The following is a 23,613-nucleotide window of genomic DNA, read 5'->3' as shown; positions in this document are numbered from 1 at the left end:
TCTAGGTCGGTGTCGACACCGTAGTACTGAATCAGTAGAAAGTGATGTCTCACACCATGCACATAGGCAGATCTTTTCGGGGGATGGGGGGAGCAAAAAAAATCTAGAGACAGCCAAAAAACAAAAAAGAACACATTTTTATTGATAATTTCAACCAGAAGTGCCCAGAAATTACAGAAAATTTGAAATTTCAGAGCAAGGGGGACCACTTCGTATAAAATAAACGATTATTTAAACTTGTAAGGAGACTCTTTCGATCGAGGACTTAAGGTTTTAGTGTTCTTATAAGGGTCAAAAATCACAATGGGACAGCCAGCCCCCTTCCTGTGCCCTCATATATCACCGAATTCCCCCATTGCCCCTTACGGTAACGGATAAAAATTTTGGGATACAGATTTCCCTCGGAACACCCAAATGGCCTAAAAACAGAGCCTCCAGAGGATAAAGGCCGAAGCAATCCCGAGAGTATTTAAATGGCCCATTCTCCATGCATAAACTTTACTTTCGTAGAATAGGTGGGCACCTAAGTCTTCGTTAAAACCAGAATAATGCAATGAAGGATTATTTGTGTATTGGATGCAAAAATTGGCTCAACCCTTGTTCAGCACAGCCTAGTCAGTGCCAAGTCAGAAGTCCGGCGTTTTTGCATTAACTGTAAAAATGAGCGAAGCCTTAATTGGGTACAAAACAAGCAAAGTGAAATCTACTAAATTTTGGTGGCGTGCTGCAAAAACAAGTCAGCTTTTGACTCAGTGCCAAAACAACCAAAATTCAAGATAAATTAAGATGCCTAGTGTAAAACAAAGCTAAGTCATACTCACTGCAAAAGCGAGTTTAACGCTGACATGGTACAAAAGCGACTAAACCTTGATTCGATGCCAAAATGAGCGAATTCTTGATTCAGTGTAAACGGACGGACTCGGTATAATAACAAGAAACAGTGCATACTCAGAGGAAAAAACGAGTAAAAAAAAAGCCAATTCCAAGCAGCAAAATTCGGTGAAGCGATACAAAACGAGCTGAACCCTGAAACTCTACAAATACAAGCTAGGAATAGGCAGCAGAATGACTCGCTGCAAAAATGAACCAAGTTGTTACTGGAAACAAACCAGTTATAATAAAAAACACTTTTGAAGAAATATACCCACTTCACTCAAGCACAAATAAGACCCCTACCTTTAGGGGTAAAAGAGGGGCAGCTAAACTAATATTTTTGGTAGCTTTTGTTTGCTTGAGTTTCAGAGTTTATCCAACAAAAGATTTACAGTAAACCATTTCAGCATAGTCTCCCCCGTAGGGCTCCAAGGCGAGGAAAGAAACGTGGAGGAATAAAAAATTAAAGTACACCAACACAAAACAAAGTAGGGCATATACATTAAAAAAAAATACACAGGGCAACAGGAAGGCTGCCATGCAACTGTGGAAAAGTGGCAGAAGAACACTACAGAAAACAAAGATATTTCAGATCAGGCGAGGATTTAAAGGGAGAGCGGTTAGTTTCCTGAATAATAGTCCTTGCTTTGTCATAAAGTTTTGGAGGGGGTTTAAGTGACAAAGGAAAGAGTGACATCCAAATCACAAAACAACAATAAAACATAAGACTGAATCAGGCTATAGATAAGAATTCTAAGAACCGACCTTGGAAATATACATCTTAGCTTTCTAAGGATTCCAAGACTTCTGGCGATTTTCATCTTGATCAGTCATCTTACTTAGATTTATGTCCCTTTTAGGTTTTATTTATTCAATTATTGTACTTTCTCATCGATTAAAGCTGACTTATTATATATTGGTGAATGACATCACTAATAAACGACGTTATTCACGGAGAGATGATTTTTGGTCAAAAACGAATTAGCTTTGGTATTTTTGATGAGTCCAAAAAATCTAAAATATATATACATAAATAAGGCATTAAATAACATTTCACTGCGGTAAGAGCCAAACGATTTAAATGTGAAATTTGAAGGTAAAAACTGAAAACACTTAAATAAAAACTGTTTCTGGAAAAATCGTTGTTCTATTCGACGAAATATGCTCATTACGAACCTATGTTTAAATGCTAAATTTATTGTTTTCACTCTCATGGGACATTTGCCTTTTTCCGTTGTTTCTCTTTTCTTGTATTTAAAGTACAGGTGATCTTCGACTGCTAAGCAAAAGGCCATTGTATTAGAATGTTTCTCTTTTCTTGTATTTAAAGTACAGGTGATCTTCGACTGCTAAGCAAAAGGCCATTGTATTAGAATTAACATATCAGACCCCCCTCCACTGTCACTTTCTAATGACTCTTGTGATTCTTTTAATTTATTTCCGGGATTTCCAGAAAAGCAAACAGACGAATAATTTTTTTAGAAGCCAATCTGACTATGTCCACATTTATTTATTTTTTTTAATTTTTGTTTTTGGTCTTAGCGTCTAAATACTTGATTGACTCTAAGGTTTACATGTTCAAAAGTATCATTCACAAAAAACAAGGATTAAACCCCAAAAAGTAAAACGAACATCCTGAAATCAGAAATTACTTAATTTTTAGAACATAATTTGACTACATCCAGTTTGAAACATTTCCCACATAAATTTTAAGCTAGTCTGAATACTTTTCCACCAGGTGAATACTTGATGAATACATCAGGTGAATACACACTTTTCCACCAGGTGAATACACCACCTGAATATTTTTCCCTGCCGTTCGTCTTATGAACTTAGTTATATTGGACTCTGAACGGTTCAGGTTTTGAAAATTACTTTTGGTAAAATATCAGAAACTTAATTACAACCCAGGGGAAACCGAGACTTAGCTTAGTTGGGTTCAGGATATAGCCCTAGCCTAATCTGATGCAATGGTTTGGCAGACTACTGAGTGCCAAATTACTGGGTCTTGCGCATAAGCAACAAGAATCTCCAGCCATTGTTTATCCTCTCTTCGCTCATGACGCTGGAAAAACCAGTAGGTTAGAAATCCACCTTAGCTGTGATGAGCCAAGTCTTCACCTGTTTTCTCTGCTGCTTCTTCCAGTGAGGAAGAGTTGGCAAAAGGCACCCGACTAATGAGGGGAGTTATCTGGCCTCAGACAGAAATGGCCAAATCAAGTATAACTTTTTAACCAATGCTCTGGCGCCATACTTTTGGCAGCAATGTCCTCATAATTTCGTCAGACAGGATTTGCCCGCCATATTGAGAGTATGAACGTGCGCGGCTTTCATATCGTCCCACATTCATGTAACCAAGTAGACATTCGCCACAAATATATTGATCTTTATCTCTAAATTGACTTTGCCAGTATTGCCAGCAAAGGCTCTTCCTTAATTAAGCAAAATAGCCACAAAAGACGTTCTGCTCTCAACTTCCTTATTACAGCAACCTGATATGTCGGTGAAGTATAATATAGAATATTTTACTTATTTTGCAGTATTTTCAAAGAAACACTTTGACACTTATAGTTAAAATCCGGAGAAAAGAAAGAAAACCATTTCTGACTTAATTATGACTCCGAACATAGCCATAATTTTTTATCACTCATGTACATAATTTAGATTTTTGTGTTTATCCCAAAAACAAAGAAGAAGTGATTTTGCATGAATTAATTTTGCAATTTTTCTGGTGGAAGGATTCTCATTTCGAAGTATTTTATATTTCACAAATTTTTTAGAAAGTAAAGGCTATTAAGGATTTCTGGGGAAAGGTAATTCAGATAAGCAAAATAAGTATTGTGATGCTATTTTTCCCAAATCATCGTTACCCTTTTAAAGAGGAAAAAAAAAATAAAGAAGTATTTTTCTTCTAGAACTCTTAAAGATATGGATAAACATGGCGAAAAAACCCGGCAAAACAGAACAAAATGGTATTAATTCAGTTCATTTGTTTAAATTATGCATAAAAAACAGGGTGAACTTATTTAGTCTCTGATACCCTTTCAGTATTTTAAGTGTTAATTTATGTTTTCCATGTTAATATGCTGAGTTGTATTTTACTAAATGTTAAGTGTTTTTAAGGGTTTCTATTTCTTGATTATTTTTCATGTAAAACCCCAAGATGGCGTTGAATTCTTTATTCATAGATTTTCAACCATGTTTATACTATTATACACTTTTCTTATCAATCAAGCTACAATTTCACAACATCCAATGAAAAAAAACTTTTAAATAAGATAAAGGAATTACTTGATTTCTGATTTTCCTCATTAGACAGTGAATTGTCTTTCCTCCAATTCCTTTAGCATGACAAAGGTTTTTTATCTCATTTTCGCAGTTGGTAACTATTTCAGGAGAGAGACGATAGTCTTGTAGAAGGGACTCCCTATGTTCAAGCATTTCTGACTGACATTCGTTTGCAACTGGCTGCCCTGGTAAGAAAGAAACTAATAATGAACAAAAATGAAGCAAATCATTAGATCAAATCCTATCCTGCAATACCCATCCCCCTCTCTCCCTTCCTATCTTGACATCTTTCAAATTTCTGAGCACTTTTTAAATACTTTTAATTTCAAAAGTTAACAGTTCATTATTTTGGTTATACTCGACAATCAGTTTATATTTGAAAAACCCAGCGATTACAAGAATTAAAAATAAAGAAATTGAAATAAGAGAATTGGCCATTGTTAGCCTCAACTTTCTTTCAAGACAGCTCTTCAGACAAACAATTAATAAAATATTAGCTGAGTATTTTCACAGTGTGGATTGAGTGTTATTAGAGAAGTGTTTTACCCTAGAGATATAAAATATAATAGAGAAATACCAGCCGTCAATTAACATTGAAATTTCGTTGCTTAGGAGGAACTAGGCAAAAAAAAAGAAGGTAAATAAATCTAGACCAAAAAATTACTTGCCAGCAAATAAATTACCTTACTACCTCAAACGAAAGTAAAACAGCTCAAAATAGGGATGAAACCTTTTTATTGACAGTGAATAGATATAAAATTATTTAACTGGATATTTCGAACACATATACAGTGTTCATCATCAGCAGTAAAACTAAAAGATATGAATAAAAATAAACAAAATTTATACCTAATAAACTGTTATACCTAATAAGCTGATGCAAAAATTATACTAGCAACAATAAAATTGCAACAGCTAATAAGCTGTTGCATTGAAAAAAATAAGAGCACAAACTATATGTAATTAGGTTATTAGGTATAATTATTTTTTATTTTTATTCGTGTCTTTTAGTTTTACTGCTGATGATGAACACTGTATATGTGTTCGAAATATCCAGTTAAATAATTTTGTATCTATTCACTGTCAATAAAAAGGTTTCATCCCTATTTTGAACTGTTTTACTTTCGTCATGGCAAGGCAGTGTGGTCTTCGAAGTTATCTACTACCTTAAAACTAATTAGCCTAGGCAACTTGGTTAAGGTTACTAATAGGATGGTAATTACATAGGATAAAAAGGAACATACCATTATATTTTTTATTAAATATTCTTTCGAAACATATCTATCATTACCATTGCCCAGTTTAGTGATATTACAGATTTTTTTTTGTGCCTATACCTTATCAGCATTCATTTAATAATGATAAATAAGGCCAATCAAAAAAAATAATCAGATATCCTTTTATATTTGTTCGAACACAATCCTTTGTGTTCGAAATATCCAGTTAAATAATTTTATATCTATTCATTGTCAATAAAAAGGTTTCATCCCTATTTTGAACTGTTTTACTTTCGTCATGGCAAGGCAGTGTGGTCTTCGAAGTTATCTACTACCTTAAAACTAATTAGCCTAGGCAACTTGGTTAAGGTTACTAATAGGATGGTAATTACATAGGATAAAAAGGAACATACCATTATATTTTTTATTAAATATTCTTTCGAAACATATCTATCATTACCATTGCCCAGTTTAGTGATATTACAGATTTTTTTTGTGCCTATACCTTATCAGCATTCATTTAATAATGATAAATAAGGCCAATCAAAAAAAATAATCAGAAATCCTTTTATATTTAGCCTCCCCTATGCTGTATGTGTGTTGTCTGGCATACTTGCCTCTCAGGATTCACAGAAGTATCATATTTATCTTATACTGACAACCTGTTCCTCATTGGCCGATTCGGAGGTGGTTAGCACGTTCAGTAAAATCTGACACCGTCGCCTTTTCAAGCATTAGATTACTGCTAAATGTTAATAAATGTGTTTCTAAAAAAAAAATTCTAAATTGCCACCGTATCTTTTGATTACTTGTTTATACCCTGTGTTAACTAATATTTTTTCAGTCGGGCTTGACGGACTCAACTGATTTGGCTTATGTTGCATATGCAGATGATCTGTTACTTATCAGCCGTTCAAAGTTTAGCCTAGTCAACTTGACCCAGTATGTTGATAAATTGTTTGAAAAAAATGGCCTTATGCTTAAATGTCAATAAATGTGAATATTAAATTTTTAGAGGAACTAGGCGCTGTAGCTTCGCCTTCAGATTTTTGGTCATCTTTAGACATTTCCCCCATTAGTTCAGCAAATTTATTCCGGTTTGTAGATGTTTTCGATTCATCTCGACCCCTCAAAGCATGACCCCTAAGGCCAAGAAGGCAAATAGCGCGAAAAAATGTTCTTCACATGATTTCTGTTTTTTTTTCAAACCTCTTGAGATCTGGATTAAATTAGGGCATCCGCTATATATCTCGAGCTATTAATACAAATTATCTAAAGTTCAGTCCATACTGACACACAATTCCTGGATATTTCAGAGCCATCAACTTATCAAATTTTTAGACGAACTGGTACGTCTCATCCTTTGGATTGCAGTTCATTTTGCATACCTCGAGTCACCTCTTTTCCACGACTAGGAATTTCTAGTTGTGGTTCTCTTCATTTTCAAGCAGTTCGGGATATTAAGAAACTTAAATTAGGGTATTAAAAAATTGTTTGAAAATCTAAACATTTACGGCAGAAAGCATTAACAAAGCTGCATCCAAGTTTCTGCAATCATTCTGTTTTATTTTATACGAGGATTTATATACTTCTGAATAAAGGTGACAAAAGACGGTCAGGACGGGTTAGGATTGTAAATTTTTAACTCAAATTAACGCAATCATTTCAGAACCAAAGGTTCATTAGTCAGTATCTAGCTACAGGTATTATTCAATCCGTGGAAAGGAGTTCAAATTTTATTGATGATACACCAATCTGTCTTGATCTTAATAACCGTCTTATCTATCTGTTTTACAAAATTTTCAACTTTTTTTGCGTTTTTAATTGCTTGTGTTTGTATTAATTGGAATTTTTCTCTTCTTTTTTGTACTCCACTTTTTCCCGTTTGTAAATGGTTAAGAAATAAATTAAGGGGATGGATGAAGTTGCAACAGCAGTAACTATAATTTTAGAAAGTTTTAAATGGTAAATCAAATTGTATATTTCTTTATCAAATTATGTATTTCACATGTGATCCCTACCCGATAAGTGACCTTAATCCTACAAGTAGGCTAATCTTTACCAGCTTTCAACCCTAAATCAAGTTAATGTACATAGACGCCATTTGGCCAAAGCAAAGAGATTTAAAACATAAAAGGGGATAAAACTCATCATTTAACAGAGAAAAGCTTTGAAGGAGCCTAGTTTTAGCTGAAGATAGAGTCGGAGTGACCATGTTTGTTAATAATAAACAAGCTAAGTAAACATACAATGATGAATAATGTTAACTTACGAAGCGAAGCAAAGTGCTGAATTGAAACAAGGTCACTATCTAATATTCATCCATCAAAGACTCCAAAAAATATATATATAATATAGTTTTATCAAACGTAATTTGATATGTTTGCAGAGGCGCCATTTGGACCAAATCTTGGGGTGGGCGTGAACTCCATCTTGCCCCCCCCCCCCAAATCACTTCGTATCGCGTAATCATCTAGGAAATGGGCATTTGACAGAACTCGAGAATTTTATTATGTATCTAACCTACTTTCAAAGTTTACAATGATTAATAGCAAATAGCGTAATTACCCCAAGGGTCGTCAGGTAATTACGCTCTTTGGCTAATAGGCTTGCAGTTAGTTCAAATCGTTTGAACAGAATGGATTATGTTGGACATAATGGATTATTATGGCCGGCAAAGGGCCCTCTGTGGTGTTTGCTTGGGCCACCCTTGGAAAATCTGGGGTGGGCATTTTCCCACCCCTGACCCCCCCCCCCCCAAATGGCGCCTCTGTATGATTGACACTAGACACTTTTTTTTATTATAAAACCTTTGAAATGAGAGGCCATATTTTTCATCAGGACTCTCACGAGTTATATTACAACAGTGCTTCACCATTTAAACAAAATATATGCTTCAAATTCGAGGGGGAACACAAGCTTTTCGTAATTATTGTCATGAATCCCCCCGGCCTTTTAAGAAAAAACGGATCAGTACATTAAAAGTCCCAGGATCGGCATTCTGATAATAAATTTTTTAAGCATATATTTACGAGTTCAGGGTGCTAAAATAGGCTTGAAAATTAATGTTAAGAAGACTAAGTCACTAAGGTTAGGAATAAGTGAAGATGAACAGGTGACCTTAGGTAACGAAAAGATTGATCAGGTTGGGAGCTTCAGTTACCTTGGTAGTATTATTAGTAAAGATGGTGGGAGCAGTGAAGATGTTAAAAGTAGAATAGCTAAAGCTCAGGGTGTTTTTTCACAGTTAAAAAAAGTTTGGAAGAATAGAAAGATAAGCCTACAAACCAAGATTAGAATATTGGAAGCTACAGTGATGACAGTGGTCAAATATGGCTCTGAAGCATGGACACTCCGAAAAGCAGATGAAAATTTACTAGATGTTTTCCAGAGAAATTGCCTACGGATTGTTCTGGGTACCCGGCTGACTGACCGTATTTCAAACAGTAGGTTGTACGAAAAGTGTGGTTCAATCCCGCTTTCTGGGGCTATAATGAAAGAAAGGTTGAGATGGCTAGGCCACGTTCTACGGATGAAGGATGACAGATTACCGAAGATTGTCCTTTTTGGCCAACCGTCTGGGGCTACACGGAAAGCAGGTCGTCCTTGTCTGGGTTGGGAGGATGTCATAAATAAGGATTTAAAGGAAATGGGAACTTCCTGGGAGGGTGTAAAGAGGGAGGCTTTAAATAGATTAGGTTGGAGGAGGAGCGTGCGTAGCTGTGTTGGCCTCAGGCGGCTTGGTGCTGCAGTGAGTTATTAGTAGTAGTAGTAGTAGTATATATTTTAGGGAAGCACAAAAAGAACGGACACTTATTCCTCAATTTATACGTCTTAGCCTACACAAACTCTATACAAGAATCTTTTTTTCAAAGCCACGAAATGAAACAGATTCTGCAGAAATTTAGCCCCCCCAGTCAATTCATTCTATTTTCGGCTGATTCGAGCCTAGTCGAAGTAAAGTTAACGCTCACAATCGTACATGTTGTCATTTGTCATAATGGAATTTGTCATAAGTGCCATTTTTCATAATAATCATAAATTAGGTTGTCATAAATAGCCACTAATGCCCATCCTTCTCAATTATAGAGATTTCAGAAAAAACTTATGCTTTATGTTTATGCTTATGCTTATGGACTTCCTTATGTTCTTAATGATATTAAATACCTTAAAGGATCACCCTATCTGTCCGTTATAACTTTTTTTTAGTTTGTGTGGCCAAACTATTTGCATTTGATTGGGCAATCTTGCCACAACTTGTAGAGCTTTGATAAGAAATCCGAATAAACGACAATAAACTAAAACCCAACACCTAATTTCAAGGAGATCTTAGCAAAACGATTAAATTTCTTCACATTTTTTTGCCCGAGAAAGAGCTATTTAGATTTAATGAAACTTGCATAATTAGTAAGTGTTGATTTTATCTTCCTATCAAATGGAGCAGAATTTTCTTTTGAAATTCTATGAAAGAGTAGTCCCTAAAAATATTACAGCATAACAGCTGTGAAACCATTAAAATCAGCACAAAGGAGGTATCATTTGAGTAACTCAAAATCTTCAGGAGAAATTCCTGTTATGATACCCGCCTTGATTGAAAGTCTTGCCGGCACAGGATGCATACTATTTATGTTGTAAAATTGTGTTGTATATTTATTATATATATTTATGTTGTATATTTGTTGTATTTTTAATGCTGTATTGTTGAATAGGCAGCGCCATGGTCAACAATATTAAGAGATTATATATGTTCTTTAACTTAAACTAGCCTCTCGTCCGCCTTCTCTCCTCCCTTCTCTTTTTTTCCTCTATCTTCCCTTTTCAACTTGTTGGCTGTTGGTGCTATTATTTAATGTAGTTAGTGCTTAATTTAATGCTTAATGACTGACTTGTCTTAAGTCCTGTCCGTCCTCTAAGGTCATTTTGGGACCTCTTCATTAACCAGTTGATTGATATACCTCCTGTAGGTGCTTCTGTTGTCGGCCAGGCGAGGAGTTGTGGCAGGTTATAGGTGAAAAGTTTTCTTTCCAACTCTTCGTAAGCGACCTCTGGGGCGAGAACCGTGTACTCACCCATCGATGGCTATCTTTGGAAGACGAGTGCTACCCATGCGTTGAGCATATCCTAGCCATTTGAGTTGCTGTAGTTTTATTTTATCCAGTATTGTCAGTTTGACTTTCAGATTATGGAAAAGCTTGGAATTGGAGACTTGGTTCAAAGGCAGCTAGGTGACGCTGATCGTTTGTTTTATGCCTCCGGGACTCGTAGGCATAGATGGCAATCAGAATAATGAGGGAGTAGAAAAGTCTCGTTTTGAGAATTGTTGATAAATTCTTATTCCTCCAGATGGGCATCAGGGCATTAAAACTGGAGTTCACAAGTGTCAGGCGTCTCTTGATGTCTTTGAGTTGGTTGTTACCAGAAGTAAGTAAGCTCCCTAGGTAGATGCAGTCTTCTACCCACTCAGTAACATCTCCACCAAGCTGAAGGCGAGATTTACCTGTGAATCGGCTTGCGTGAGCAGCGCATAGCTTTCGTTTTTGAGGTGTTGATGGCCATCTCGAAGAAGGTAGACGAGTGAACGCTGTTAGCCTGAGATTTAAGGTCTTGAAGGGACTCGGCTACTAAGTCTATGTCATCGACATATGCTAGTTTATCTATCAATACTCCTCCGACAAGGGCGCCAGACGGGTTGTCTGTGAGTGAGAGGGCAGCATGTAGGAAGAGATTGAACAGCTCCGATGATAGTAAGCAACCTTGTAGCACTCCAGTAGATGTTTTGAAGCTTTCGACAGCAGTGACAGCCCTCTGCTTTTAAATGAACCTATACCTACTACTCCTTTCTTCATTGAATGATTTAAGCTGACCGACGATTCCCTCAAGACACAGGTGTTATTAAACTTCTTCGAGATACAGGTTTTTGTTACGTCATAGGGAATGCTTTCTAAGAGATGCAGGTACTGGTTGCCTAATAGGGAGAGTTTACTTCGGTTGTTACGTACTAGGTTTTCGTTGTTATATCATAGTTTTTTTTTATTGTTACGTACTAGGGAATCTTAGAGTCCATAAATCAAGTGGGGGAGTTTTTACAGACAGTTTTTTTCAAGGTGTTTTTCAAGACGTTTGATGACATTTCAAAACATGTTTTCTTCAAGATATTTTTCAAGACACTTCAAGATGTTTTTAAAACATTTTTTCTTCAATCAGTTTCGTCAAGACGTGTTTCAAGACACGTACAGACGTTTCTTTCCAAGACGTTTTTCAAGATTTCTTTAGTTCTTACGTAATGGGGAAAGTTTACCAGTGTTAAGAATGACGCATCCTAACGTGAAAAGTTTCTTCAGGGTCCGTGGGGGATCCCCGCTTGTAACTGAGGAGGACACACAAGTGGGTGTTACTTAATGATGATGGAAACGCGGGATGTCAAATAATACTTTATGAGATTTGTTATTCTTTCAATGCGTTTTTCTACGGAAACCTTTACTAACTAAAGATTTTATGTCCACATTAGGATTCGAAAGGGATTCTCCTCAATAGAACTGCAACCTAGACACCAGGACTAAGAACGCTTTTTTAATATTTTGATTCAGCTAATACATTCTACATGATAACCTATTGCACGCAAGGAGAATCCCCTGTTCAAGCATAATAAAATGACTAAATGATTCAATGTTTCCAACCATTTCCACATGAGAGCAAAAGCGTCCCAATCCTATTGACTTTGCTTTATTAGATTTTTATAGTTGCCTGTTACATTCTATTAATATTCTAACGCAACCTAGACAGGTTAAGTTACAAAGCTGATGTTACGTAGCATTGGCTTTAGATATTTCATTACGTAAATGATTACGTATTGAGGTATCATCTTGGATCAATAAATCTAAAGATTACAAACTTTTCTAGATAAAAATTTTATTAATAAAAACAAATTTATATCTATTATTAAAAAACAGAAAAAAAGTTAAAACACAACAAACGAAAACACCAAAAAATGAAAAATTTATGAAGAATAAAATATATTCAAGAAAAATCATGTATTAAAGAAAGGTAGGGGTCCCAGCAAACAATTCCAGAGGGGAGGATTGATATATATATATATATATATATATATATATATATATATATATATATATATATATATATATATATATATATATATATATATATATATATATATATATATATATATATATGAGAACTTTTAATGAAGATGCCTCGTTTCCTTGAGCCAAGACTATGCACCCCCCTCTCGTTGACAAGCGCACATTTGAATATTTTCTCATCAAATTTCACATTATCTCGTTAGAGGTAAATTTAAGCCACATTAAGACATTTTTGAGTGCTTTTAATGAAAATACCTCGTTTCTTTGACTGGGCCTTAAATTCCACTCCTTCCTCTTTCGAAAAAAGTTCTTTTAACACCTCTCAGCTTAACTTTAAGCTGTAGATCATGTTAGTTCAAACAATTCACGCCACCGTGACAATATGTGGCTAGCCCGCCCTAGCAACCAATTCAAGAGGAGGGCGGTTGCTATTAGAGATACATTTAAACCTTACTAAGAGTTATTTTCGGGAGTCTTAATGAAAATCCCACATTTCTTTGGCTGGGTATTAGATTTCAGTCACCCCACCGTCGAAAAATTCATTTAACACCTTCACCTTAACTTTAAACTGTAAGACATGTTAGTCTGAGCAATTCACACCACCGTGGTAATATTTCAATATTTCGTGGCTATTTCAGTGCACCCCGATGATCCATATTATTATTCCTAAGACATTTTCCAGATATTTTAATGATAAAAATATGATTTAATTCCATTAAATCATATTTTTATGATTAATGGAACAAATTATAAAGCTAAGGGTTTTCAACCTTTTTTCCCAGAAAAATGACTTTATGAACTAAAAATGACCATTGGTCTTTTTTATTTGAACAGCGGAAACTTGCCACTTTGTTATTAGATTGCAATGTTCAACGGCGATTCCCAGTCCGTGGCACTCAATGGCTAGAATGTGGCACCCTCTCGTGTGCATTATCACACCTAAAGCATTTTCAACCATTTTCCTGTAAAAATATGCGTTTAAATTATATTCGATCGTTTAAATTTAATGAAAAACCATCAATAGCGTCTCTTCTGACGACTACTGTCAATTGAGGCTAGCGTTGGCACAATATACCACCCCTATGAACCCTTGGGCGCAAATCCTAAAAAATCACGAACTCTTATTACAAAACACGAAATACTTATTACAAAACAAAAAATAATTCTTACAAAATAAAAAATAATTCTTACAAAACATAAAAAAATTCATCTCAAGAAATCAAAAATTTTTCTTACAAATTACTTCTTACAAAACAAAAAATAATTCATGCAAAACAAAAATACATAAAAAGTCACAGGTTGTTCCTACAAAATACAAAATTCTTCTTACAAAATATATCATACTTTTTACAAAAGCAAAAAATAATTCTTTAAACAAGAATAATCCAAAGATATCACAATTTATTCTTACATCATACAAAATACTTCTTACAAAACCAAAAATTCTTTAAAAAAAACACATCCTAAACAGTTACAAACTTGGTTTTGTAAAAAGTATTTTGTATTTTGTAAGAAGAATGTATGATTTCTTAGTATGTATTTTGTTTTGTAAGAAGAATATTTTGCTTTGTAAGAGGTATTTTATATTTTATAAGAAGAATTAGTGATCTTTTAGGATGTAGTTTTTGTTTTGTAAGTAGAATTATCTTTTTTCTTTTGTATTAAGTATTCTGTATTTTGTAATAAGGATTCGTGATTTTTTAGGACTTGCACCAGAGAGTGTCATAGGGGTGGTACGTTGTGCCAAAGCTGACCTCAATTGGCGCGAGTCATCAGAAGAGACGTTATTGAGGGTTTTTTATTAAGTTTAAAAGATCGATTCTAGTGTAAACGGATATATTTGCAGGAAAATGGATGAATATACTTTAGGTATGATAACGCACACCAGAGGATGCCATTTGCTAGCCATTGAGTGCCACAGACTGGGAATTATCTTGAAACATTGCGATCTAACAATAAAATGGTAAATTTTCGCTGTTCAAATGAAAAACAATGGTATTTTTAGTTTATAAAGTTGTTTTTGTGGGAAAAAGGCTGAAAAACTCTCAGGCGTGATAATGTGTGCCAGAGGGGTACCATTTACCAGCCATAAATTACCACAGAGGTAGCCGCATACAAAATCTTGGAATTATCGGAACTTGGAGCGGAATTGGTGGAATCTATTGCAGAAATGTGGTCTGGAGCTGACGCAACCAGAGCCGGATTTGGAGTTGGGATCAGAGAGGTATAGTGGGAGCTGGAGTCGGTTTGACCGGGGTGGAAGCCAGCAGAATCGGAGGTGAAACCGTTGTAGCCGAGGATAAGAAGCAGAATGGGTGATCACCTTATTAAAAAAAAGTATCTAGAAACGTCTTAGGAATGATCAGGGGGTACCAGAGGGTGCCAAAGAGGCAGTCATGGTGTGACACGGTGGCGTGAAATGACAAGGTATAACACGGTGGGTTGGTTTGTAAAAAACACGAACAAATGGATTTAAAAAATGATTTTTAACAGGAAAATATCCGGAAAATATCTTAGAAATGATGAGGGGGTGCCATGAGGCCAGTCATAGTGTGATACGGTGGTGTGAATTGACGGTGTGTCACGGAGGGTTTGCTTGCTAAAAACATGAATCAATGGATTTAAAATTTTATTTTTAACATGAAAAAATCTGGAAAATGTCTTAGGAATGATGAGGAGGTGCCAGGGGCCGGTCATAGTGTGACAGGGTGATATAAATTGACGTGGTGTATCGGAGGGTTGGCTGGTGAAAAACATGAACAACTGGATTAAAATTATATTTTTATCATGAAAATATTTGCAAAATGTCTTAGGGATGATGAGCGGTTGACATTGGACCACTCGTAGTGTGACACGGTGGCGTGAATTGAAATGGTGTATCATGGAGCGTTGACTTGCAAAAGAACATGAATCAATAGATTAAATGCGTGATTTTTAACAGGAAAATATCTGAAAAATGTCTTAGGAGTAAGAAGGGGATGCCAAGGGGCCAGCCATAGTGTGACACGGGGGCGTAAATTGACTCAGTGTATCACAGAAGGTTGGCTTACGAAAACATGGATCAATGGAATTAAATTATGTTTTTATTATGAAAATATCTGGAAACTGTCTTAGGAATGATAATATGCATCATTGGGGCGCCATGAGGTAGCCACATATTGCCACAGTAGCGTGAATTACATGGACTATCATGTTCTAAAGCTTAAAGTTAAGGTGGAGATGTTAAACAAATTTTTCGGCGGTGGGGTGACTGAAATCTAACAAATCTAACCTAACCTAACATCAAGTCAAAGAAATTAGGGATTCGTCCCTCAGAAATAACTCTTAATATGGTTTAAAATTATCTCTAATAGCAATACTCCCCTTCAGGAATTTGTTGATAGGGTGGGCTACCCACATATTGTCACAGGGGTGTGAATTGTTTGGACTTACATACGCTACAGCTTGAAGTTAAGCTAAAAGGTGTTAAAAGAAATTTTTTCGACTGAAGAGGGAGTGAAATTTAACGCTCAGTCAAAGAAACGAGGAATTTCCATTAAAAGCCCTCAAAAATATCTTAATGTGGCTAAAATTGACCTCCAACGAGATTGTGTGAAATTTGACGAGAAAATGTTATTCAAATGTGTGCTTTTCAACCGGGGGAGGTGCATAGTCTTGGCTCCAAGAAACGCAACGTTTTCAGTAAAACCTCTCAGATATAGCTCTTAATAGGGCTTAAATTTACCTCTAATACCAATCCTCCCCTCTGGAATTGGTTGCTAGGACCTCTACCCTTCTTTAATTCATGGTTCTTTTTGCTTATATTTCATCCTTTATAAGTTTTTTTCATGTTTTGTTTATCGTTTGTTGTCTTTTAACTGCTTTTATCTGTGTTTTAATAATGCTTGTAAATTTGTTTTTATTAATGAAATTTATATGTAGAAAAGTTCGTATCCTTTAGATTTATTGATCCAGGATGGAACGTTAATACGTAATTATTTACGTAAGGAAATATCTAAAACCAATGCTTGGTAACATCTGCTATGTAACTTAACCTGACTAGGTCGTGTTAGAACATTAATAGAACGTAAAAGGCAGCTGCATCTAATGGAGCGAAAATCAATAGGATTGGGACGCCGTTGCTCTAATGTAGAAAATGTTGGAAATATGCGAACCATTTAATCATTCTAGTATGCGCGAACAGGGAATTTTCCTTACGTGCAATAGACTATTTTGTAGGAAATATTAGCTGAATCAAAATAATAAAAGGCGATCAAAGTCAAGCTGTCTAGGGCACTGTCCCTTTGAAAGGGAATCCCTTTCAAATCCTAATGTGGACGTAAAATCTTTAGTTAATGAAAATTCCCTGAGAAAAACGCCTTGAAAGAGAAAGAAATCTATTAAAGTATTATGCAACATACCGCGTGTATATCGTCATTACGTAACACCCAAGTTTGTGTCCTCCTCAGCTACAAGCGGGGATCCCCCACGGGCACTGAAGAAACAGGTCACGTTAGAATGCGTCGTCCTTAACACTGGTAGACATTCTCCATTACGTAAGAACTAAATAAATCTTGAAAAACGTCTTGGAAAAAATGTCTTAAAAACGTCTTAAAATGTCTTAAAAAACATTTCCTAATACGTAGCAATAAAAAAAACTATGATATAACAATCACGCCCTATTACGTAACAACCAAAGTAAACTCTCCCTATTACGTAACATGCACCTGCATCTCTTAGAAGACATTCCCTGTGACATAACAAACACCTGCGTCTCGAAGAAGTTTTATAACACCTGCGTCTTGAGAGAATCGCCATTCAACTTAAGTTATCGGAGGAAGAAAGGAGTAGTGGGTGTCGATTTGTTTAAAAGCAGAGGATCGGCACTACTTTCGACAAGTCCTTCCTCAGTCACGACACGGCTTTTGAACTTTTCATACATGTCTTTAATCAGAGAGATCAAGTTCGATGGGATGCCAAAGGGAAGTAGGATGTGCTATAGACCTTTATCTTTATATGAGATCGAAAGCTTGTTTAAAGTCTACGAAAAGTTGATAGATGCTGCGGTACTTTTTGTACTGTACTTTTTTATATGCTGTAATTTAATGCAATTAATATAAGTGTGCTATTATCTATTATTATTGCTATTATTCAATGTAATGTCTAATGTCCCACTCTAAAAGGCCAAACAGCCTTTGTGAGGGTCTATGGCTCTGTAATTCTTTTCCCGGTTTAATTTAAATAAAAAAATAAATTAATTGATTGATTTTCAAATTGTTGATACATCAAGATCCACTATCAAACTTTACCAAAAATACTTTAGGAGTTCCCTGAGGTGATGTTACAATTTTAGACGGTCAGCCAACGCTGAGACTCGTAAAATAGTTTTAAGGTATCGAATCCCCTTAATAGAACTAATTGTTTTTTTTATATTCTCGTACATTTTTACATGTCCACGAGCGATCAACATTCTTTTGGAGTTTTGGCTTTTCAGTTCCATTTTTTTTTCAGTTCCAAATATGAGCCACATAATTACTTTCTTTTTATTCTTCTTTTCTCTTTGTTCATCATAACTCTGGCAGCAATAAAAATTTAAATTTCGTATTCTCACCTTTATGTATGGCATTCTCAAGACAAACAAGAATCCTTGACAACTGAACAGCTTTCTGTTTGTTACTTCCCATATCACAGTCATACTTCTTAATATCATCACTGCAAAATTTCACTAAACCTTTACTAGCCTTGAAATCCTGGCTAATCAATTTTTGACGTCTTGTGAGTTGCTCCCGACACTCTTGACTCAATGTAGGGTCCATTTTATTTTTCATTAAGCACTTGTAAACGCGTCCATCTCCTTAAATAACGAAGCCAAATTTATTAGAAAAACACTGGAAGCTGTAATGCAATATGATATTAATAATTCTTCAATACAAACATAAATATTACTCTGACTAGTAGACTCTATATATTACTCTGACAAGCTAAGACTCTAGCTGAGTCCACAATTGACGGAACCTAAGACTAGACTACATAGTTGAGCTAAAACAATCGCTGAGTATACAGCTGAGCTATTTAATTCATCAATGTCGCCTTTTCCTCGCTTGATTTTTGACTAAAAGTCAATTTTTTTTTTTGGTGAGGATAGCTATTATTTATATGGCCGAAATAGTCAAAAGTATAAGGTTTAACTGTCTTAGAAGGGAAAATTTTCCGTTTCTTAAAATTTAGTTTGGTCACACATGATGGAAATATAGCGCAGTGATCATATTCACATAAGAACTGTCTAAAATACCCCACCCCACTCACAAGGAAATCATTATATGTCCAAATTCATTCTCACTTTTCTACAACCCTCCCTAGTGAGAATCCTGAAAAATATTTAAGATAAAAGTATATCGGTATATCAGGTATGCTCTAAAGCTTTTTTTGTACGCACCCCCCCCCCAAAAAAAAAAAACCTCCCCCAAACAAAACTAAGTTTTTTATATAAAAAAAGCAGAAAAATTTTCAACAAAAGGTTTCTCATTCACAAAAATTCCGGCTCTAAAAGGACAGTCATTAAAGAATCAAACTTACCCCTTTTTGTTACAACTGACACGATTATATGGTTTTTCTAGATCCTGATTTTACACTTTTATTCATTTTCAGATTTTAAATTCTATACTTTCAATTTTCAAAATACTAATTTTCAAGGGGACAAAAATCAGAGATAAGATTTGAAAAAATAAGAGACAAAAATAAGAGATAAAATAAGAGATAGTAAATAAGAGATAAAAATCTGATATAGAGACAAAAATCAGTACCTGCTAAAATTTGTCGACAAAAATTTTCCCTATCATCTCTACAAGCAAAATAAACAGCTCGATCTAAGTGGTAGTCGTCTGCTTGCATTTCTGCAATTCGTAGAGTCTGCAAATGGCATTCAGATGATAGCTCCCTGACATGCTTTGAAAGACATTCGATCGTACTCCCTTGCTGGACACCTTTTGTCTATAAAATGCAATGCTTTACATGAAACAAATTTAACTATATAAGAACCTAATCAACAAAGCACCAATAATTAAGAAAATCAAGAAGAATACTTTGCTGCCCCCCCCCCAAAAAAAGAAGGGTATTGATGTTTATCGATTCAAGCTACAAATAATACTACTAACATTTGACTAGTAAAGCCCAAACAAGTCCTTAGCTCAAACTAACTAACCATTGTAATTGAAATGAAACATGACTATTGAAAACGGGGGAAAAATGTAAATTTTGAAGTAAAAAAAAAACAGAACAAAGAACTGTTTGTATAAATAATCATAAAATTCAAGAAAAAACAAACACACGTCTGACAAACGATATTATTAGGTTTAAAAAAACGTTTAATGCGAAAAGTACAAACATCAAGGCAGCTATGCATTATTGCGTATGTCCGGGCTGTCTTCTGATATGGGATTCTAGCAAAATAAAACAATATTTTTGCTTAAAATCTTGTAAATAATCCGATTTAAAACAATCAAAATAAGATAAGTGTTTTAATGCTCTTATGTTAGAAAGATTCAATTACATTCTCCTTCGGTAATCGACCCGAAGAATGCTAACTTTTTATTTTATTTTTTCTTCTGATCTTTATTTATGATTCAAGCATGTTTGGGGTTGATGGTGACAATGCTTTTTTTCAACATTAAAAGCCTTTATGGACATGGACAATAAAAAAAGACAACAACAAAAAATTACAAAGACCCACTCAGAGATCCACATTAAATCTATGTATTTGCAATCGAATGTATGTATGTGGGTCTGTCCTGCACGCGTTGTCCCGCTGTTAATCCAATTACCAGCAAACTTTAAGAAGTTGTTGAGTACACTCATACCCCCCATTGCACTTCCTGGCTGAAGGGCCAAGAAGCGGAGATCAGCACCGCCGGTACGGACTGTAAAGTCTAATGCCGCATCCTTTACCTTTTTTTACCTTTTTACCTCATACGAAGGTTTTAGCTATAAATCACCCCCCCCCCCCAAAGGTCGTTTCAGTACTTTTTGTGCTGACCCCTGAACAAAAATACCTGAAATTTCCTTCCAGTTTAATGTATTAAGTAAACATTTCCTAAATATTAACTATCTAACAACACCCAATCGGATAAAAATTAACATAATCTTTTAAATTAAAAAATACCATCGTAATTTTGGATACTGGGAAAAATTTCCCACGGATTAATTGTCAGGGGAAGTTTTCTGCAAAAGAAATTTTGTGGGGAAGTTTCCATGGGAGAAGGGGGAATTTTTCTGGGTACAAGCTTCTACTAGGGGGGGGATTTTTCGAAGTTTCCAAGGGAAGGATTGTCCGCGACGAGACTTTCTGGACATATTGAGCACAATGGCCAACTTGTCCAGGATATTTTGTTTTGTAGTTTTCATGAGCTGGCCCTGAGGGGCCATCGTCATCCTGAAAAAGGTTATCTCGTCACAAAAAGGTATTCACAGGTATTATCCTGAAAAAGGTTATCTCGTCACAAAAAGGTATTCACAGAGGTATTCACAGGGGTTGTTGCAATTGATGTTGGATTGGAACACAAGATTGCGAGAGTATTTCGAATCATCTCCTAAAAACGCAAAATATGCGTCTCCTTTTGTCCAGAATGACATGGTTGATAATGTAAGCAATGTCGTACGAGACAGAATTTTTGAATTGAAAATTTTAGAGCAAAATATGCAAAGTATTTTTTATATTGACCAATGAGGTGAGTGATGTCACTTCAACAAAACAGCTTACGATTGTCGTCCGTTTCTATGACAATCATCAAATAGAAGAAAGATTTTTGTGCATTATTAGACCTAGCCTAGAGCAGCGATTAGACATGAACGAGTTAGTTGGAATTGGCTTTGATGGATCTAGTAACATGTCTGGTTTGTAGAATGTCGCTCAAGCAGAGATACGAAAGCAGTATTCCCCTGTCGTTTGCACGCATTGTGCTTTGCATTGCTTGAATCTTGGCAAGGAGAAGGCCTCCAGAGCGGACTTAATTCAAATCCTGTATCGATATTCGGAAGAGGTTTTTTTTCGTCTTCCCCAAAAATGAAAAGAGTCATCATCTACTGCTTTACCATCAGTTCTTCCATATGCATAAAAGTAAAAGCTCCTTTGCTTTTGCGATACACCATGGGTTGAAAGGCATGACAACGTTATTATTTTTTGGGAGCTTTTCCCTTCTGTTGTTGGAGTACTGGAGACCTTTGTTGACAACCAGTCTAATTCGAGTATAATGGCGGAAGCCAACTCCTTAGTAGCAGCCATAACTGAGTTCAGCTTCATGTTCTCTCTGATTCTTGTTAAAAAAGTAAGTTTAAAAGTAAACTAAAGTTTTTTTTCAATAGCCACACTTACACATAGAGAGTAATTATATATATAAGGTAATTATATAGGGTAATTTCTCCACATAAGGTGGGGAAAGACCAGCTACGAAAGATGAAAATCGCTCAGTACCTCTAGCTTAAAGACTACCTACTGTATTCTGCCTTCCCCTTTTTATTAATTAAAAGAAACAATAGCAAATACAAAGGATTATTTTTCATTTAACCAATCTAAAAATTACAGATTAAATTAAAAAAACCAAATTTATTGTGATTGTGAAAGTTTACAAGCTATACCGTTTGCACATCGTTGCTAGCCAAGTGCTTAGCACACTAGACTTGAAATTCCTTATTCGCGAGGACAGGGGTTCGACTTCTGATGTCACTGGTTATTTAGTTTGGAAAAGGGTCAGTGGTGTGACACTGTAAGCTCAGCCAGAGTCGAAAAAATCTGAATAGTTAGCTAGAGAAATCTAGGGAAGGTAAACAGGAAGAATGTTGCGAAAGTACAGGATGCTGCACCCATCCCCCCTCATTGCACTTCCTGGATAAATAGCCATGAAACTGAGATCAGTACCGCCGTTAGGGACTGTAAAGTCCAATACTGTATTGTTTACCTTTTTTACATCGTTGCAACACCGTTTTTTAGCGGACACAATATAGTCTAAGGTAAAAAAAAGAAATATCTCGTGAACTCGAAATAATCGGATTTAAACCTTGTAAACTAAACTGTCACAATAAAGTCTTGCAAATTTTTTAATATTTTTCCTAGATTTTATCTTTGAACAAAAGGGTAGTCATAGAAGTAGAACCTATTATTGTATCTGAATGTTTATACCCTTTGTAAACATACCTCTTTGGGATCCAATCGGCCACACTTCAACTTGTTTATATCATCTACACATGCTGCAGCAAATCGTTTCATATAATGAAAGTCACTGAAAAGTATCGTGGCCATCTTGTTAAGGAAATTTTGACACCTTCCTTTCTTCACCATATCCCTATGCTCGATGACACAGGACAAAAAATCTCCGTCATCACTTGAACACATTTTTTTATCTTGTATTTCTGCTATATCTTCACCACAGGAATCTTGGGCCGCTTCTATGAATCGGTTATCTTGCGTTAAGTTAAATTTGAAATTCCAAACGTACTATAATATACGGAAAGATAAGTGTGCAGAAGTAAAAAGGGCCAGGATGTACATAAGATACTTGAAAATATTACAAACTCTGGTACAAAAAAACACATTTTCAGCAAAAACAAACGTATGCAGGATGCCCGGAGCGGGTTTAAAATGATAATATGAGATTATATATGAAGAATTCAACTAATTATAAGCATATGAAACTAAACCCTACAAACACCACAGGGTCTTTAAAGGAAGGAAGAGACACATGTCACTTTTTGATGATATTACATGTCACTACTTCACACTATTATTTTTGTTGTTGTTGCGTTGTGGTGCTCCGACCAGTGTGGCATAGTGGTGGCCATTTGTCTTAGTGCCCATAGCATCAAAAGGACAATTGCTTTTTATACGAACTACAACCTGCTAAGAGTGACTCAAGGCTCATGGTACCAAAGAAATGTATTTTGAAGACGTTGTGTAGTAACAAATATTTTTGGGTAGTGCTCAGTCAAAAATAGTAGCCATTACCTGAGCCCAGTTTCAACTGATTTTATATTAGTTGAAACTGGGCTCAGTATATTATTTTATGATTGATGATTATGTCAGTTGAAACTGGAATCAGAATATGATTTTATGATTGGGCTCAGTATCAGTATATAATTTTGTAGAAAAAAATTTTTCGACCTGAGAA

General features: G+C 35.4%; 1 protein-coding gene across 1 annotated transcript in view; it reads right to left on the bottom strand.

Annotated features, from left to right (window-relative positions):
* LOC136033219 (Golgi apparatus protein 1-like) overlaps positions 1–23,613 on the bottom strand; it is a 123,581-nt gene that overhangs the window by 84,185 nt on the left and 15,783 nt on the right. Inside the window, exons 3-6 of the mRNA XM_065713929.1 lie at positions 22,644–22,943; positions 19,261–19,447; positions 18,069–18,311; positions 4,165–4,346 (exon numbers count right to left, since the gene is read on the bottom strand). Of these exons, the coding sequence (XP_065570001.1) occupies positions 4,165–4,346; positions 18,069–18,311; positions 19,261–19,447; positions 22,644–22,943 (912 nt within the window). The remainder of the gene's footprint in view (positions 1–4,164; positions 4,347–18,068; positions 18,312–19,260; positions 19,448–22,643; positions 22,944–23,613) is intronic.

Source organism: Artemia franciscana, chromosome 11, assembly GCF_032884065.1.
Source record: "Artemia franciscana chromosome 11, ASM3288406v1, whole genome shotgun sequence".
NCBI classification, from domain to species: domain Eukaryota; kingdom Metazoa; phylum Arthropoda; class Branchiopoda; order Anostraca; family Artemiidae; genus Artemia; species Artemia franciscana.
The sequence above is the reverse complement of the archived record's forward strand: the minus strand, read 5'-3'. Positions and strand labels throughout refer to the sequence as shown.